Consider the following 19,795-nt stretch of genomic DNA (forward strand, 5'->3'; position numbering starts at 1 on the left):
TGTGGAGTTTATTATATGGACGTGGTGACAGTGGAAAGACACCATGCTCTTCTGATTTTCAAACAAACCTTCTGAGCCATTTTTACATTAGAGTCTATGGAGGAGTTGGAGGGAGGAGGCTGTGCATTGGTGACATTTATGAAAGAACCATAACACCTAGTACAATAGTAAACACATTGGATGAAAGAGGACAGCGATGGCTACGTTTTGGGGGTAAAATGATGGCTGTAGAGCGAACGCTGCAGACACAGCAGCAGTTTTAAAAAATATTTTAAGATTTATTTTCGACCTGCTTCCACTGTACCAGTTGAGCTGTCTCACTCTAGCAGCAACATTCCGTCCCATACACACCCATTATAAACTCTGAAACGGCTGAAAAAACATCATGAAACTTAAACTGGAACTGAAGAAAAAGTATAAAATATATTGTAAAGATAAATACAAGTTGAATACTTGAATGTCTTGTCTTCGTTTTAAAGTTTGAATGGTGGCTCTATGTCAACGTATGGGGAAGTAGTAAGAGTTTAAAAATGAATAAGTTGAAGGAGAATTTGAAGGGTCTCCCCATTGAAATACATGGGAAATTTTTGTTGGAAAAAGTTGAATAAAATTAAAAATATTAATGTTAAAAATGAGAAAAGTAGAAGCAGTCATGTCCAAAAGAAGAGAAATCTAACGGTGTTTGAATGGTTTTTCTAAGTTGAACGGTTTTGAAGGAGTTAGATGCCAAAAAACGTACGGAATATGAAATAATAATAATAAAGATTAGAAGAACAATACTGTGAATGCTTTTACAAGCATTCACACTAATAAAAGAAGTGACATTGTAAATGGGTGAAATTTGTCAAACGATTTATTTTATTTAAAATCTTGATAAAACCTTTTTATTTATACAGATATATAAGACCCAAATGGCTTCGCAAGAAGATATCAGTATGGATATCAATGTTTTGCAAAACCAATATTATAAAACAATCGCTAGTCTTTGACAGATGTCCAGAAAAACCAGTGGACTAAGGAAGTTATTTTCACTTCATTTTTTTCGTTATTATCAGGATGTGTGAAAAATTCACTGAAAAGCCTTCAGTTGATCAAGGACTAGAGAGAGCATTTTTATTCTATATTGGCTTATCTTCAATGGCTCACTGTTAAAAGCAGGATAAACCTAAAGTCTTTCTCACCAAGGTCTTGAATAATCAGTCCCTATCTTATCTTAATGGCCTTATAGTACTCTATCACCCCATTAGAGTTCTTTGCGCTTAGACTGCGGGCTTGCTTGTGGTTACCAGAGTCTTTAAAAGTAGAATTGGTGACAGTCTTCAGCTTTCAGGCCCTTCTTCTGTGGAACCACCACCTAGTTTGGATTCAGGAGACAGATACCCTCTCTACTTTTACAATTAGGCTTAAAACTTTCCTTTTTGATAAAGCATATAGTTAGGTCTGGATCAGGTGACCCTGAATCCTCCCTTAGTTACACTGCAATAGACCTAGGCTGCTAGGGGCTCTCATGATGCACAGAGTGTTTCTTCTTCACACACGCCTTTTCTCTTCCTGTGTTTTTCTACGCCACTTTCCTTTTGAGTATTGGTTATTATTTATCTCTGTCTCTCTTCCACTGCATGCCTTTGTCCCAACTTTGTCCCATCTTTGTCCCCTCACATCAAACCGGTTGCGACACACAGCCAAGCTTTTTCATGTTAAAAGGGAGTTTTTCCTTCCCACTATTGCCAAAGCGCTAACTCACAGGCGATCATCTGATATTTACTGTTTTTTCCAAATTATTGCAAAGTCCAATTATTGTGTAATTTGCCATATCACAGGTTTTGTTCCTGTTTCCCTTTACTGTCAGTACAAATACAGTATTGTAGTCTGGTTTTGCATCATATTTTACATTAGTCTTTTCTGCATTCTTGCAGTTTGGATTTCAGCAAATCCCAGGAGAATTTTAAACCTGCATTTCGTGTGCTCCACTGCGTGAATGTAAAAAAGTTTCACCCGAGCAGATAGAAACTAAACATACTGTAAGAAAGAAACTGTTTGAACAAATTCAAAACCTTGTACACGTACTGTACGTTTCTAGAAATTTATTCACATTCAATCATGCACAGCAGCAGTTTTTACCTTTAGTCAGTATTGCCAGTAAAATAAATATCTTGTATCTACAGCTGGAAATATTTTTTAACATTCAAAAATATACTTCAAATTTAAATGTCTGTAGCTTACCACATTGTGCTGTTTCATACATTCTAGTCAACAGCATTACATAAATGTAAAGGACACTGTGCGGAATAACAAAGCTTTCACATAGTGTGACTCTGATAGAACACTTCTTAAAGTGTGTGATATTTGGTGAGTTTCTAGAGCGTCTGAGGCTTCACTTTCATTGCTCCATATTGAGTCCAGCTCCAATCCTGATCCTGCAGAGAGAAGCAACATATTCGCTCAGTACTTTTGTGCCAGTCTCCAATATTTAGCTGTTAATTAGTGCTCTAATAAAAAACAACTTGGTAATTTGCTGATATACATGAGCAGAACATAAAAACACATCTCTGCCATACCATAATACTGTGCTCCATCTCTTGGGTGGCGTCTTGCAGCAAAGACGTTAGCTGACTCAGGTAACGTTGATTTTCATCAAGTAACTGATGAACTGTTTCACTGAAAGAAAAAACAGACTATAAGGAGGGTTGGGAGTCTTTTTTCCCCTACAAACTGAGATTTTAAAGACCAGAGAGTGACCTCTAGTGGCAGTTTTGTGCAAAAATTCATCTTTTAAACTACAGATAAAATCCTTACATTTGGGAGATAAGCTCAAAACAGTGTGACAGATTATTGTAGCTGTTAACTTCAGTAGTATTTTTCAGATATTAAACTGATCTCACCTGTCAGTGGAAGGCTGTGTAAGTGACGGAGATGGAGAACTGCTCTGGGCCTGAAAACACAATCACACCCTGTATTAGCTACAGTCTCATTTGACTATATTCAAACCTTTATGTTCCCTAAACACTGCTCATCCCCAAGAATATTTTCTGCTGTGCCAACTATTAAATGCTTACACAGGCAATCTTGAGAAGGTACCAGAACTCTCTCTGTCTCGACACTTGCATCTGCATCACTACTGTTTCTGCAGTTGTTATGTTTTTTAACGCCTTCTCCAGTTTAGGGAACAAATCCATGATGCGCTGCTTACACACCAGAATTGTGCTACAGAGAAAGAGAAAGATGGAAAAAAAATAACACGTGGCTCACAGGGAACTGTAAAATTGTGCCTTAGGTGGGCTGAACTAGACATGTTTGTGTGTGTCTGTTAAAATTAAACTTGCCTCAGGTGGGTGTACATGTCTTTCAGCACTCTGTCCTGGTTCTGAACTGTCTGAAGAATGGTCTTTACCATGTCTGAGCTGTCACTGTAGCCATGTGGAGGGTCAGAGCCTGCAGAAGACACATTTACACAATCATATTGTGATATACTACACAACTACCATACTTTCTGTTCTTTTTAATCTAAAAAAAATTTGAAAAATCTTTTAGGACCAAAATGATACATTTGATCAACAAGACCTTTTGCACAGTTTGTAACTTGTTTATTAGAAGCTTTATCGGAATTACCTGCACTCTAATTGGCAAAAAGCATGTGCCTATTTCTGCTATTTTATTTTTGGAATGACTTGTACTTACTTTTGCATTTAGCCTTAAGTTGCTTGTAGAGTTCAATAGCCTTTTGCTCACTAAACAAGTAGACAGAATAAACACATGCATACGGCAGTTATTTTTAAAGGATATGCTTACATTTCTCTCCAAATAATCATATACAATAAAATCCCTCCAAAAAGTATTCTGATGTTTATGTGAAGCTAATGTGGACAATTAAGACCATTTTCCATTTTTATTTTTCCCTTTTTCATTGTCTGCTTAAGCATAAAAGACACCAATACAATGTTTTACCAATGACTTCCATACAAACCAGTCTAAATAGGAATTTCTAAAGAGTAGTATAAGCAATAAAGTAAATATACAGTACATAAGCCTCCCTTAAAATATAATCCAGTTCTTACACTGAACTTTTACTATGGTGTTACAAGAGAGGGCTATAGTATAAGTTTGTATCACAAAAATACTCACAGCTGCTCCATCACATCCCCTTGTCTCCTAGCAAAAGGACTCCTTTGGAGCTCCACAATCTCCGAATGTAGAGCCACTATCTCTTCATCCAGATACCCCACATCTGCAACCTGCAGAAAAAAACAAACCAAAACACTCTTAGCTGTCTTTAAACTTTAAAGAAAGTTTGTGAAGAATTACTGAATTTAAAACTGCCTCACCTTTGTAAATTCATCAGCTTTCTCTTCATTTTCATGCCATTTCTTCAGCATTTTTTCCGAAGCTTAAGATAACAACAACAGCACAACAACAAGATATAGTCAAGTTAAGACTTCAGTAATGAGTTAACAGTGTTGTAACAGGAAAGTAGCATCCACTCACAGATTCCAGCCTTGCTCTGCTTGGTGTACTGCTCAAGGTCATGCTGGATGCTCGTCTTAAAGAAAGACAGTTTGGCTTGGAGCTGCTGCGACTGGGAGAACAGCATGTTCTTGTAGCGCGTTAAGTTGGTGTTGAAGCGTAGCAAACTCAGCCTACATAGACACATACATGTTAAAAATGTTTGAGTACCTGAATGCACACTGCTCAAAAAGATAATTAAGGGATCACTCTTTCATCACAGTATTACACAAAGTCAGTTAAACTTCAGGAATAAAACATAAAGCATTGCAAATCCATTTCACCTGCTTTGGTGCAAATAAAAGTGGTGCCCTGTTCTCTTGAGATGAAATCAGGTTCTTCTAAGGCCCTCTCCAGCGCTCATTGTTCTCAATATCTCGTGGTATCTCTTGGTTTGCTGACGCTAACATCAATGAGAAGCACACTTGCAAAATGCAAAGCTAGAGAAAACTCAGTCAGGAGGGATAAGGAGAAAGCAATGGTCTTTGGCCACCACCTGCTAAACTTTTTTGGGATTATCTTTTTCTGTCTTTTTAGTGCTCCTGTTGTCACTTTTATTTGCACCAAAGCAGGTGAAACAGATTCACAGTTTGTCCAGTGTGCTTCCCAACTGGACAAACTGATGTAATCCACTTTGTGTTTTACCGATTTGACTTATTTACTGATTATCAAATGTTCAGGTAATTTCTTGAAGTAGTGCATTTTTTATGTGTGGTGTTTTATGCACTCACATAGCAGCCCTCTGCCCTTGGTATAGGCGATTGTAATCCTCTTTCAGTCCACAGATGTAGCTGACCGCTTCACCCCACACCTTTCTAAGAGCAGACAGTGGCAGCTGTGTCTTAGTCTCCCTCACTGAGACCATAGAGAGTACACAAAGTTAGTTAATACCACATTGATTTAGACACCACATTGAAAGAATTTTCCTTCATGCTTCTAAAAAGCATTCACAAAGACCCAAATCTCATTATAATTATGCACACTGCCACCTAGGTTTGTTCGCTTCCTGTAATTAACATTTATGTAAATGTTATGTAAGATCTCCATCAGTTAAGAACCTCATAAAGATATACTAATTTAACTAGATGTTTAAGACAGCCGAGGGATATTCATGGATCTGAGACTTTTAAAAGTTAAATAAATGGCTTCATGTAACCATTCACAATTTTCTTAGTCACTATCTTCCAAGGCTAAAGGACAATCTCCAGAGATCTGCTGAGTAATGTTTACGAGCTCAATATACAGTTTTATAGCTCACCAATAAAATTGACACTGTCTGGCAAAGGTCTGGCAGTCAGCGGTCCAGAGTACTTGGTTAGGCTCTTATCAAACAAGTAGACTATAAAGGTGTCCCAGCCACGCTGAAAGCAGAGAATGAATATTGTTCTGGGTATAATCATGTGTTTAAGCAAAGTTTAACTAATAATCATCGGTAATAACAAACACTCTCCTGCTGGATTATTCCAGAGACTGGAAACAAGTCATTCCTATACATTCAGCATTGTCAGTAATAACTGACTAATCTGACTTGCTTAATTTTTACTTCGCCCTTTGCTGGATTCAGCTGGAAACAGTAGATTCCAGTTACATTTACCACACCGTTAAAACATGACAACAACAAAGCAGTTTAACTCTGGAAAAACCCCAATATTTCAAAACAACCAAAATGTTTAAGATGAAAAAAAAGTAGGTCACAGGTCTGCACCTGTTTCACATTTCATATTTGTTTTTATGTGTCACATACTAGTCCATCTGGCAGACAGTGCGCGAGCGGTCTTCGAGGGTCAAGGGAGATTCCCGTCTCCAACAGCAGCTCCTGACTCAGCGGGGGGATGTGACTCTGAGTCTGCGTCTGCAGGCTAAGCTGCAGGGAGTGTAAACTATCCTCAGCACCCAAAACCACTGAATGCAGCTGGGCTGAGGTCATATCCAACACATGAATGATCTGAAGAAATAAATATGCAGAATGACAGGCTTCTTTTGCTTGCTATCCTTTCTCAGTCCGGTCACATGTATAAAACCACAAAAGCATTCCATATAACCTGGTTTAAGTGAGTCTAGCAAGGTTTGAAATATTAACCTTCATGTTGAGAATATTCTGCAGAGCTGTGTAGAAGTACGGCTTGTTTGCACCAGGATCCAGGCCACCACCACGCATCGCAGGGTCCCACAATAACAACATTTGGAGAAGAGACTCGACTGGTTCCAGCAGCGGCCTTGAAACAAACTCAGAGAGGTCAGATGCTACTTATAATGAAAGAAGCTCAACTGTTGGGTACAAAAAGTGTCTTTTTAAGTCTACCTGCTGAGATTGTTGGGATATGGAAGATGTGTAGAAAATCTGACTTCTCCATTCATGTCTTCTACTGCCATGATGTCTTTGGGACCTTTGTTCTTGACTTTGCTTGTCCTACCAAAGCAGGAAAACACTTTAAAAACAAAGCCCATGCTCTCTCTTTACATTACTTCTACTTTTATTAACAGGTCTTCACATTACACAGGTGTTATATGTATCTATGAAGAGGATAAATAACAGTAATTAATGCAAAAATCCAGATAGGGAGCCCTAAATTTGTGTCATAAAGTCCCAGTAGAAACACAATAAATGCAGATAATTCATCCTTGAGGATGATACAAATGATATGAATCATATGTTCTGGCATTTTTGACCCAATTTTAAGGGACATTTTAGTGATACATGGTAGACAGCACTATACACCACCATAACTAAAACACAAAATGAGTGAATATCTTCTGAATGAATGGTGCACCACTCCTCCAGTAGAGTCACAGAGACTTGAGTAAACATTGCACATTTTAGCTGCTGTGTCAGCACGTGATGGCACAGCACCTTACTAAGAGGCTTTATTTGTATTTACGTAGCACACATCAGCTGTGTAGAGGTGTCAAAATCAGAACGTTTACCAGTGATGTTTCGATTTCTAGCCCCATATTTTTATTCCTATATTCTACTGGGGTAGTTTTGCATGATTCAAAGTTCAAAATATTCATTATATCGTACTGGGTCACATCTCTTAATCTTTGAATTCAGATTCTTTCAGTCTCATTGCCACCGGTGTAAAGAAAATCAAGTATCTAGCCTTGCAATCTGCCTTTACGAACATTTGTGAGAGACTGGATTTCTCTAATCAGCTTGCTGAATTTTGAGTGTGGCTCTGTTATAGCTGTTGTCATCTAACATTACAAGAAGTGAGTTTGTGAAATTTCTTTCAAGATTTTCCATGATCAACTATAAGTGGCATTTACTGTAAAGCGGAAGTGTTTGGGAACAGCACCAACTCAGCCACAAAGTGGCAAACCATGTAAAGTTATAGAGTGTGGTCACCAAGTGCTGGGGCGGATAATTGCCAGCACTCTGCTGAATCATTAACTGCAGAGTTGTAAACCTGCAGTTAATGATAAAATCAACACAAAAACTGTGCCCCAGGAGCTTCATGGCACAGGTTTCTATGGTGGAGCAGCTCCTGTAGGTTTTAGGAGTAGATGGCCCGGTCCATATATATACGTCCATATAGCGCATCTCTTACACTGGTGCAGCCCTTCAGTTCATCCGCTATCCAAAACAAATTGTTTTAACTTGTCTCCCTTTAGGCCAATTTTCTTCTGCTTGCAAAAAAAATATGTGAACATTGGGTGGGTGGGAATTCAGTGTTCACAACCAGAGTTATGTGCCCAGGATGAACATATTATGGATATTCCCTCTTTCTGACATCATACAGAGGCAAGAGTACCTTGAGGTTTTGACTCAGATGTTACCTTATACGTCAATTGGTCTCTTTATTTGAAACATTGACCATGTTCACTCTGAAAATCTACCATTGTAACAGTATTTATATGACAAAAATAAGGAGAGGAATAATAAACTCTCACATTCTAGAGGCTTTAATGGCCTTCCTAATTTGGAAGTTCACTAACGCCCAGATTCCTGAGTATTCATGCATTGTTGCTATGTTGACTCACCATTGTACAGGCTGCATGTGGTGAAGAAAGGGGCGAAAGCCACAAGTGCATTCAAAGATTACTGTTCCAAAGCTCCAGTAGTCCACCGTTACAGTGTAAGGCTTGTTCTCAAACAGCTCTGGGGCCTGGCATACAGACAGACAAGTTAACAATAACAGGGTCTGATTTTTAACATATATTAAAAACACATTGACAGCAAAGGAATATATTTGTGAAACAACACTTACCAGATATTGGAGAGTTCCAACAAAGGATGTACAGAGACTGCCCTGATCTAAGTCTTTTGCATAACCAAGATCAATGATTTTATGCACATGCTGGAGGAAACATATTTCCATAATGAAAGCAAGGAATAGAAAGTCATATTATGTGTATTCAAAACTTGTGCGTGCATGTACAAAAGAAAAGCTAGTTTACCTTCCCATCAATCTCTTGCAAAACTATGTTCTCTGGCTTTAGGTCTCTGTGAATGACCTTATTTTCATGGAGATATTGAATACCAGAACCTGTAAAATTGTACAGATTATCAGCAATATGTATGACTTTTTTAAATAATGTAAAACTGATTAAAAACATTACCAATGTCACTGAGCAGTGCAAGGACTTCACTCTCCTTTAGGCCACAACAATTTTCTGGTTTATTTAGCACCTGAATAAAGAATTATATTGGTAACTTGGATACTTTAAAAGATAAAAAAGTGTTTAGGGTTTTTATTAAATATCCATGTGCTACCTTGCGTAGGTCTCCTTTTGAGCAATACTCCATGGCTAGCAGTGGTAGATCATTTATCGCAATGGAGCTCAACTCTGCTGGAACATCTCTGGCCTGAACAACGTTCACATGATTCAGCCTGCACATAAAGAGCACCAAACTTGCTGTCACAGTAGAAAACAACACAATGTACAGTGAAATAGGTTCAAATAACACCTTGTCTGTTCAAACAGACAATTACTGCTCACTTCTTCATGATCTGAATCTCTCTCGTCCAGCGGTCTTTGTTCTTAGAGTTCAGCTCCAGTCTGCAAAGTTTCACAGCAATCTTCTCTCCTGACTCCTGTTGCGAACACAGATGGGGAGTAAAAATAAATCAAAGGCACACCCGGTTCATGTTTTCAGAGATGTACAGATGGATGACAGAACTTACAAGGTGCTGGTATAGGTAGACGTGCCCAAAGCCTCCCGTCCCAAGCCTTTCCTTCATCTCCCAAGAGCCACACAGCTGGCTCTGTTTGAGTGCAGCCCGCTCCATACTGTCAGATCTGCTGCAATCACCAGGCACCAGAGGTAGTTTGTAAGGACCTTCAGCTATCAGAAGCCACAAAAAAAAAAAAAAGTTTTTAGGTTATTATTTACATCTTATCTGTTAACCATGACAGGTAATGTTAGCAGTATGGTGTTCTGTACAGTATGCGTTTATGCAATAGTGCATTCTTATTCTATTCATTCTTATGTGAATAACAGAGGTGAGTAAATCCATTTAACATGGCTACCATATACCAATTTATATAATCTTCTTCTACACTTGAAGCTAATCGCTTCTTATGTAGTTGTTGGTTTATTTTTTATGTTTTATTCCTGCTGTAATTACAGTAACTAAGGCTTTATAATACTGTAGCTAACTATCTGTTTTGGTCATTTGTTGTTGTGGGACGGTTATAACGATTTAGTGCAAGTCTGATAACTCAGAGATAACTTGACTAGTTGTACATTCTTTTAAATTAAAAGCATAACCTGCTTCACAAATGTAATCAACTTACCTGTGCAGAAGCTCAGAGTCGGCAGAGGAGAGTTAGCTTACTTTGTGTGTGTCAGAGCATTGTTGCTTCAGTTAGCTTTAAGTGTTGTTTACGGGTCGTTTTCCTATGTAGTGTTTAAAATACACCGACTCAGCCCGCGAAAATTCACTTTTACCCTACTGGACCATCAAACAGGGCTTCAAAGATGAAGTTTGCGTGGTAGTTTTTTTCTGTAGTTTTGGCCGGCAGGCAATAACGACTGAAAAACAGCTCGACTTCGATGTAAAGTGAAAGTACACTCTCTCTGACAGGCAGGCGTAGTTTCTGCGCATGCGTAGCAGGCAGGCCCAGAACACATGGGGTTTTAGGTCTGTCCACTTGATGGGGGATTTCCAAGCAACTCAGTGAATAATGGGTCACGTTTTTCTTTTAATTTCACAAAATTATATATATATGAGGATCTGGGTTGTTTGCTTCACAACAATAGCTGTACCAATTTCTTACCAAGAATAAATGTTTTTCTTTTAAAAAATAGTAATGTCTTCATTTCCTCACTAGGTGGTGCAATGTCTACAGCTACAGTCAACCGGTACACTGCACAATCTGAAAGACTACGAATTTATATACAGCACTGTGCAAAAGTCTCGGCCACCCCTCACTGCCTAATATTTTACTTCCAAGGAGACAGAGGTTATTTTAATTTTAAAAGTGATCATGATAGTAGTTCTTAGAGTTTTTGAGGGTCTTTTAAAGTTTTTCCTTGGAGATTGACTACTTTTGACTCATTTTCAGTCTACTTCCTGTGCCTGACCGTTTTCAGTGGAATCTTTTACAGGTCACTTAACACTGACTTATGAATCATTCAAGCATAAAAACACTAACTGAAGCGATGAATCAGTGTTGTGGCTAAACGTAAAAGGCAACTTTACCACAACCTACCAAACAATTTTAGATTCTCTCTTCAGGCACTTTGTTACTAACGGCCTGTCACATAAACACATATTTAGCTCCCATTTAATTAGGTGATTATACAAAAAATACCAAAGATAACCCAGTTTGATGGACATAAAATCACGGATTCCCAAAGAGTTATTAGTCTAAAACTCTAAGTGCCCTTAAAAAAATGAGGAAATTGGTGATAAGAGGACAAAAGAAGAAATAGCATAAATATAATACCTAGAGCAGATGATGTAATAAGTAAACAGAGATTGTACTGTCTGGGATAAATTACAATTTCATAATTTCTTGTAACATGAGCTCAAAGAAGAAGTACAATTAATGAGGCAATGTGATTGCACCATTTAACGTGTGATTACAAGCTGATGTAATGACAATGCAGTGTTGATACTCTCACAAGTTTCCTGCAGCTGTCTTTTCTGTTGTTGCATTTGCTGTCGGGTTTTAAAAACCAGACAGATTTCATTAATCAAAGTATGTGATTGCGTGCAGGTGGGTCTTTTTCAAAACTGCTTACTTTTGCAATTCTCAAAACCTTTCTTATAATAATTTCCCTGAAAAGCAGAAGTGAATAATTCGTGATTGAATACAGAGAATCTGAGAACACAGGTGACACAAATTTCTCATTAATCCACGATTCATGTTTTATTTTAAGTCAAGTCAAATATATTTATATAGAAGAGAGAAAGAGAACAGCTGTTGATCAAAGCATTACACATCTAAATGAATCAAATAACTTAAAATCATGTCAAAAAATGACAGAATTTAAGGAAGAAAACATAAAGTGAAAGTACCTCAGTAAAAAGAAGACATCTAAATAAAAATTATTATATTAGTCAAGTTTGGATAACAGGAAGGCATGGATAGCTCTCTCAAAGACTCTGAAACAGAGGAATGGCTTCACTTCTTTAAGCAGCTAGGGATGGAAGAAGCATTACTCTGTTAATGTGTTAAACGTTAGATTAAATTTGTTAAAAGTGTGCTAAATTGTAAAAGAACTGAGGTCAGGACCACCCAACGCAATTACTTCTGTGTTTTGGTAATCTCAGATGAGAAAATTTAAAGGAATCCATGACTTACTATCTTCCAGACAGACCTGTAAGGCCTTCAAAGAAATCATGGATTATGCTTCAGTAGTAGGTAAATCTGTGAGTCATCTGCATACCAAAGAAATGAGATCGAGAGGAGATTTTTTAAACTAAGCCCTAGGCTGGCAATAAATTGACTAAAGGACTGGTGTAAGAGGTGTGATAAAGCTATTTCTCTTAAAAAGAATCTATATTGAAATGCAAAAAAAAGAGAAAATAAAAATAATAATTAACTTCTAAAATTAAAAAGTACAAAACTCAGATATGAATTCTGATTATTTAAGGATGATTCAGTCAAAAGTGCATGCATTTCTGCAAAGTTACTCTATTCAAATATGGTACAAGATGGAAAAAATATGAATCATACTTTTGTTTTGTGAAGGTGTCATTATCACCTCTTCCACTTTATTCACATGGATGTTTATCATGGTTCCCATTGGTCTAAAAATGTATAAGCTAGAAAACCAACAGGATATGACATGAAGCTAAAGAAGAATATGTCATGTTGGTGTGTCATATAGAGACTAGTGTGTGGGAAAAGTATAGATACAAACTTACTTTAAGCTGCTCAATAATTGGAAATGAAAGAAAATTCAAAGAAATGTTATTTTATTCAAGTAAAACTATTCGATACTGCGTTTTTGTACTAAAAGAAGACCCACCCTTTATTTACAGTAGCATTACCTCTTACCATTGTAGCTCAATAGTAATAATTAAAAGATTAACAGTCCAAAAGAACTGTGCAAGAGTAAATCAAAGGAATGAAAATGAAACTCCTGGAGTCAAAATGACAAAATCAACACTTCGGGTTGCAGCTGACTCCAGCCACAACTATCCTGGGTTTCCCAGGGTTGGGTAATTTTAACATGTAGTTCCCCTTTTGGCTGAACACCTGGCTGTGTTAGTTAAATTAGGCTTTTATTGCGTATCTCCTTTCAGAGGCAGTAATGTCTTGGCTTACCGTTTCATTGTGCTGGACATGAGTCCCAAACATTTTGCACAAAGTGCAAAATTTGGCTATCATCATCATCAAAGAGGAAACGTGACTAACACAAGCATCAAAGACGATGAGGTAATTTGTTCAGTCAAGAAATTTCCAAATAAAATTCATAACAATGGCTATTGTTGTACAGGAAATAGTATGAAGCTGTTAGTGCGCAGAAACAATGAGATCTTTAACAACTGCTGCCTTTCTTTTCTTTTTTACAAGCAAATAAAGGTGCAATTTGTGGGGGGCGAGAGATTGTTTGGGTTTTTTGTTTTTGGTAATAAAGATATAAAATTCTATAAAAAAAAGAACTGGTAAAAAATATTTTTTAAAAAAGTTTATCATTCTTCAGCAGAGATTATAAATTAATGCAGCAAGGAAAAAGAATATAAAAGGCTTTACAGTCAGTTTTTCATTGTTATTAAATTTGCCTCTGTACATCCATCTCCATGGTTGATTTTACATAAGTTTAACTTTAATTTAGCTTTAATTTGAGGTGTTTTTACAAAAAAAAAAAAAAAAAAAATGCAATATTTGTAGTAAGGCTCAAAGTAATTGGATGATTGACTTGAAAACATTTACACGGCCAGCTGAGCGTGGACGCATTTGGTAGCTTTTCACTAGAACTGTCAATACAAGGTACAAAGAGCTGTTGATGCACATAAAGGAGGCCATCATTAGGCTGAAAAATGAAAACAAATCAATTAGGGAGAGAAAAACTTTAAGAGTGGCAAAGTCAACAATCTGTAGACCCACAGGACTGCTTCGGTGATCATTGCAGATTTATTTCCATGATTAAAAAACTGTTTCATAACATGCAATAAAGTCAATAACACTCTTGATCTACAATCAAGAGAGGGTTTCATGAATGCAAATACTGAGGGTTTAAAACTGTCAGTATCTGTATGTTCCAGAAAACATCTAAACTAAAAGAGCCCGCACGATTAAAAAAAAACATGTTTCTTTGGACAGATAAAACCAAAACTTAACTTGTCCCAGAGTGGCTGGAAGAAAAATGCACCAAGAAAGAGAGGCAAATTATTAAACTTTTTCTATGTCCAAACTGACTGTACGTAGAAGTTTAACATTGCATTTTTAATGGTTAATATATTTGAAATTACATTTTTCAAATAAATAAAAAAATCTTTGTTTGCTATTTTGACAGTCTATAGACTATACGGCTCTGCTATAACACACACAGCTAGGACAAACATACAGAGTCCATCAGAGCTTAACAGAATAGATTTAGAGCCTTAGGCTAATCTCTGAGCACAGTCACTGTAACATGTAACGTCATGAAAGCAGTACAAACGATATTAAGCAACCATTGTCAGATTTTCAGAACTTTCATGTAAGCTCCATGTACACGAAAAGATTATGAAAAATGCTGTACAGATTAGAGACTTATTCTTACATTTTGCAAACTAATTATTTCTTTTTTGTGGTCTTATTTTACATATTTGTTGTTGTTGTTTTTTGTAACCGACTCTGTCCACAAATTCTGGACAGCAATTCTTCAATCACGTGCTTTCAGTGTACACATGACCAATTTTGGATATTTTTTTTTACTTTATTGTTGTAGCTTAAGAGGAAGGGGCTGTTCACTGGATGTGTGTCACAGGACATGACAAATTCCCTCCCACTTGCAGCCTGGGTAATTTAAGAGGGAGGAAACACAAGCAGAGTCACAGCAGAAACGCCAGAACAACCATCAGTGTGAGCCTGAGTACTCAAACAGTGCAGGTGCATATCAGAAGATACAGAGAGGAGAGTCAACTGGAAGAAATAAGAGTCTTCATTGACACTGCAAGTCTGGAATTAAAGGTAAACACATCTCTTGCGAAGTGTCTTAGACTCTTAGACAATCAGCTGTTTTAGTTATATTTAAGAACGAACATGATTTCTTAGATATGAAGCTGTTTGATGTCAAACACAGCGCATTGAAAGTTAACCACACAATTATTTTCTTATGTCATTATCAAATTGACATTGTGTTCTTAGAATATCTAGAAATTCATAGTTTGAACTGCACGCATTGCAATAATAATGTGATATAAGGTTGTGCGCAGACTTTACTGTTAATCAGCTTAGATATTATGCTGTTTGTAGTGCTAGATTGTTTAAAATCTGCACACGATGGACATCCTCTATCTGTCGCTCTAACATTAAAACCTCAAGAATGCAGCGTTTCGTCAGGAAGCTAAATATCTATGTCAGTGGCATGGCGAAAGACCGTGAGGTGTTTTCCTTGTGTTTGTATGTTGAATATTGAACTGATTTGGCATGACATTAAACATTTCGTCACTCTTCACATTTAAAAACCAGAGCAAGAAAGCACACGGTTTCGTAGCGGTCACACGTCTCCGTCATGTGTTGAACGCTAAGCACCATATAAGGGGACAGCAAGTTTCCTTCCACTTACCCATGATTGTTGTGTTCCTTTTCTGTAAATTCACAGACAAAAATATCTCCAAAAAACAGAAGCAAAACAAGAAGTGAAGATGAATGTCTTTGTCCTCGTTGCCATCCTTGCAGCGGTCAGCGTGGATGTGGTAAGAGGTGGTTTAAGAGCTATTCTGATGGAGGTCAGAAGGTTTTTAATTTTTCAGTTTGACTAAGTTTCTCTATGTTTCTTTCAGGCTTTTTCACGAAGATCATCCAAACAGGCAAGACGTAAGTCATTTCAGTGGGTCTAGGTAAAGTTCTTAAGGTTTATACTTTGACAGCATGCATTAAATGTTCTCACCCCTCTTTGTGTTGTGATCTGCAGAACTGTGTCTGTCTGGAGATGGGAGTGAATACAGAGGAAACGTTGACAAGTCATCCACCGGTCGCTCGTGTCTCTACTGGAACAGGGTCAAACCTCAATGGAAAAATGTAAATGGACTTGGCGGACATCGTTACTGCAGGTATGCTTTGGGCTACCAATGTGATGTTTTTATACTGTATGTCTGACAACGAGTAACCCATGTTTAATATAATTGTACTTGAACATTAGGAATCCTGACAATTCTGACATGCCATGGTGCTATGTCAAAAGAGGAAGATGGACTGTGAGAGAATACTGTGATATTCCCACATGTAAGTCTCATATTGGTGATTTACTTTTTCTATTTGCTATATTTTATTGAAGATTGGTTTGAATTTTTCTAATGCTTTCTGTTTTCTATTCCAACGAAGGTTTTGCACCACCACAAATGCCTCCTCAACTACCTGTGGATACAGGTAATTCTGTTGTTTAAATCCAGTTTTTCCTAAATCACAAGGTATGATTCTCTTTATTAGCTCCTGCTGACTTATCCCATGTGTCCTTCCAGAGAAAACGTGTGGAGAGACATCTGAGAGGAGGATGCATAAAATTGTAGGTGGCTCTTTCACAACTATAGAGTCGCAGCCATGGGTTGCTGCCATTTTTCATAAGCGCTATGGCTTCCTCTGTGGTGGCACTCTCATTTCACCAAGCTGGGTTCTCACTGCAGCTCACTGCTTCTCTGATGGGTGAGAAAACAAAGCACCGTATTATTTCCTCCAATGAAGTCATTGCACTGTAATTTCAAAATAATTCATGTTGGTGTGTAACATGTTTGCACATTTATGTGTTTGGTTTTTCTTCAGTGAGGATACCAGACTCACACATCTGTCCATATACCTGGGAAAGAGTGCCATTAATGAAACGAATGCCGGTAGTGAGCAAAAGTTTGCTGTGGAAAGACTCATCATGCATGAAGGATATAACGATACTACCTATAATAACGACATAGGTGAGCACAAACTCTGTTGTGACTAAACTGTGGATATACAAATATAAAGATCTACTCTGTGCACAGAACTTACATGTGTTTTTATTTTTACATTTCAGCTCTGATTAAGCTCAAAGGCAGAGGTGGAGGATATGCAGTTAAATCAGCTTCTGTACGCATAGCTTGCCTTCCTCCATCTCACACTGAGCTACCTCCTGGATTTACATGCACCATCGCAGGATTTGGGAAGGAGAGCGCAGGTTAGTACTGCAGGACCTCCGCCCTTTAGACTCAGCTCTGCTCTCTCAACCATTTTCTGAGTATCACATTTCACACTTTGTTGTAGGCTCATTCCAGTTCTCACAGTATCTGAAAAAGGCTGAGGTAAAACTGATGTCCAACGCTGACTGTAGCAAAGAAGTGCACTACGGAAAACGCATCACTGAGAACATGTTCTGTGCTGCGAGCCCCGACTGGAGCACTGATGCCTGCAAGGTAAGGACAGGGCGCGGGGCCGTGGGAAACAAGACATTTGGGCTTTCTTTAAATATATACATCAAAACAGAAGTGAGTTAGAAGAAGTGGTAGCTTGAATTGCAGCATGCATCATAACCTTTGACAGCTTTAAAGCGGATCTGAAGAGTATTTCTTCCTCTTCTTGAAGAAACTCGCTGACCTTGAAAAGTGCTGAATAGCCTAATGTCAGATTAGTTACCTTTAGGTTGAAATTTGTTGCTAGTTGTCAACCTCAAGACAAGTCAAGGGTTACCTTCTGAGTATATTTTCACAGTTTTCACATGAAAATATTTGTTTGTCAGGGAAAAACTGAATCAGAAAACAAAATAATGATAAACCTGGAGGTTTTATTTAACACCTGGCTGTTTTGCCCTCTGTCTGCAGGGAGACTCTGGCGGTCCTTTAGTGTGTGGAGCATCAGGTCGGATGTTTCTGTTCGGCGTGGTGAGCTGGGGTGAGGGCTGCGCCAGGAAAAATAAACCAGGTGTCTACACAAAGGTCACCAACTACAACACGTGGATCGAAGAGAAAACAGGACTCATCGAATACGCAAAAGGACTGATGTATCCCCTGAAATGAAACTGTCCCAGAATCGCATTTATTTATTAAGTGTTCCCTAAAGGCAGCAGGCTTTTTGCACATGCAAGCAAGTGCAGATGTTGCAGGTTTTGTTCTGAGAGCAGCTACCATCGCTTACTGTGAACATGTTTTTGCACTGAAACGATTTCATGTAAATATTTAAAAAGAGTATTTTAAAAACTGCTTTAATTGTTGGTTGCATTATATATTTTTATTAATTGTGCATTTTTCAGGTATTCTGCATATTTATTATTGACTTTTAAAATAAGCAATTAGGAAACATATTTATGTCAAATAATTTAATTTCATATAAAAGGCTGGTCCTGCTGTTGATGAAAAATATATATATATATAATAAAAGCTTATTTATCAACTCATTTTTTACTGTCTCTTTTATCCCTGGGTTACATGTATAACAAACGGCAAGGCCACTTGTTTTCCTTTTATACAGAAATAAAGAATTCCACCTGAGTAGCTGAATCAGACTGAGCTAAAGAGTCCCAAAGTCAAACACCAGAGGGCACTGTTGTGTGAAATTTGTTTTGGGTTTTTTTGCCTCAAAATAAAGATCACAAAAGTATTTTAGAGCAAACAATGGTGACATCTGATCTGTTTCATATCTGATCTGTGTGCTGTGTAGCAGTTTGGAGATGGAACTCAATAGACTAGAAACACAACAGGGGTCAAAACAAGGCACCAGAGCAGACTAGATAAACTGCTTTGCATTTGTCTTCTGTCACAGATAAAGCATTCTTTGTTGCCATCTTCAGTCTGCTGTAGTTTGACATCCAACCACTCCCACATGCCCTGTACTATAACTTCAGCCACTCCTGCTCTTCCTGCTCATTTGTTCCCCATACCCTCCATAGCTGTGGTTTTCCAGACCTTTAGAAACCTGGTGCTTGAAGAGGCATACTCTGTGACTGCATCTGCTAAAACTTCCTTACCTTACCTCATTATCCTGCAGTACCTGTAACACAGATGAACTGTCTGGACTTGAATCTGTGTTTCTAGCCCCAATTTATTATTTAGGGAAAGGCTAAAAATGCATTTGAATAAAAACAATTTTAAAAAAGATTCCTATAAAAACAACAAATGTCAAGCTGTTGACAGTTCTCAGTGAAAGTGAACTCAGGAGATCTTCAAAGTCATTATGTTAAATCCTCAACTCATCTTGTTGCAAAGGAAAACATATATACTGAACTATTGCATGCAATCATCACCACCATTTATTGCTTCCAAGTGGTCTTGAGCAATAGTTGAAAGTCTTTCCAAGGTTTTCTTTGACTGTTGGCTACTTTTTCATTTATTTTCAGCCGACTTCTTCTACCTGACAACTTTCAGAGAGGAATGTTTTTCTTATTAAGCCACTTAACACTGACCTATGAATCATTCAAGTATAAAAAGGCATCTAATTAAAATGATTAACCAGTGTTTTTCCTACACATGACAAACAGTTTAGCAAATAAATTTTAAACTGTATCTTTAGGGACTTTGTTACAAGCAGCCTGTTGCAAAAACACACCATTTGTTCTAATTATAACAGGCATAAAATTATATTTTTGCACCAACAAGGTGATTCACCGAGAGCTATTAGCTGAAAATGTGTCATATACCAGCACAATGTGATTTGTGTCCTTAAATATAATTGAGGAAACTGGTCAAGAGGAGGACAAAAGAAGAAGTAGCAGGCCTAAAATAACATCTAC

The 19,795-nt window shown here is 37.6% G+C and overlaps 2 protein-coding genes across 2 annotated transcripts; one reads left to right on the plus strand and one right to left on the minus strand.

Moving 5' to 3' along the window:
* Positions 1–2,092: 2,092 nt before the first annotated feature.
* Positions 2,093–10,528, minus strand: LOC134639596 (inhibitor of nuclear factor kappa-B kinase subunit alpha-like). Its single transcript, XM_063490871.1, has 22 exons — positions 10,240–10,528; positions 9,627–9,787; positions 9,442–9,536; positions 9,215–9,332; positions 9,061–9,130; positions 8,899–8,987; positions 8,709–8,798; positions 8,482–8,606; positions 6,803–6,910; positions 6,581–6,716; positions 6,245–6,445; positions 5,759–5,861; positions 5,232–5,355; positions 4,483–4,634; positions 4,323–4,384; positions 4,123–4,232; positions 3,679–3,728; positions 3,324–3,432; positions 3,057–3,204; positions 2,883–2,932; positions 2,559–2,658; positions 2,093–2,417 (listed from the first exon to the last, which is right to left on the minus strand). The coding sequence occupies exons 2-22, from the start codon at positions 9,729–9,731 to the stop codon at positions 2,358–2,360; spliced, it is 2,205 nt and encodes a 734-aa protein (XP_063346941.1). The 5' UTR covers positions 9,732–9,787; positions 10,240–10,528; the 3' UTR covers positions 2,093–2,357.
* A 4,452-nt stretch (positions 10,529–14,980) lies between these two features.
* On the plus strand, positions 14,981–18,357 carry plaua (plasminogen activator, urokinase a). Its single transcript, XM_063490895.1, has 11 exons — positions 14,981–15,075; positions 15,710–15,803; positions 15,891–15,924; positions 16,022–16,160; positions 16,250–16,332; positions 16,432–16,476; positions 16,569–16,749; positions 16,867–17,012; positions 17,111–17,251; positions 17,338–17,486; positions 17,892–18,357. The coding sequence occupies exons 2-11, from the start codon at positions 15,753–15,755 to the stop codon at positions 18,084–18,086; spliced, it is 1,164 nt and encodes a 387-aa protein (XP_063346965.1). The 5' UTR covers positions 14,981–15,075; positions 15,710–15,752; the 3' UTR covers positions 18,087–18,357.
* Positions 18,358–19,795: the final 1,438 nt, after the last annotated feature.

Source organism: Pelmatolapia mariae, linkage group LG13, assembly GCF_036321145.2.
Source record: "Pelmatolapia mariae isolate MD_Pm_ZW linkage group LG13, Pm_UMD_F_2, whole genome shotgun sequence".
NCBI classification, from domain to species: Eukaryota; Metazoa; Chordata; class Actinopteri; order Cichliformes; family Cichlidae; genus Pelmatolapia; species Pelmatolapia mariae.

Excerpts from the sequence above, each read along its gene's own strand:
- LOC134639596 (XM_063490871.1), bottom strand. The coding sequence starts at position 9,731 with ATGGAGCGGGCTGCACTCAAACAGAGCCAGCTGTGTGGCTCTTGGGAG. Across the intron at positions 9,131-9,214 it reads CAAAAGGAGACCTACGCAAG|GTGCTAAATAAACCAGAAAA; the intron begins GTAGCACATGGA and ends TTCTTTATTCAG. Across the intron at positions 3,205-3,323 it reads GACATGTACACCCACCTGAG|CACAATTCTGGTGTGTAAGC; the intron begins GCAAGTTTAATT and ends CTTTCTCTGTAG.
- plaua (XM_063490895.1), top strand. The coding sequence starts at position 15,753 with ATGAATGTCTTTGTCCTCGTTGCCATCCTTGCAGCGGTCAGCGTGGAT. Across the intron at positions 17,252-17,337 it reads ATTTGGGAAGGAGAGCGCAG|GCTCATTCCAGTTCTCACAG; the intron begins GTTAGTACTGCA and ends ACTTTGTTGTAG. Across the intron at positions 17,487-17,891 it reads GGAGCACTGATGCCTGCAAG|GGAGACTCTGGCGGTCCTTT; the intron begins GTAAGGACAGGG and ends CTCTGTCTGCAG.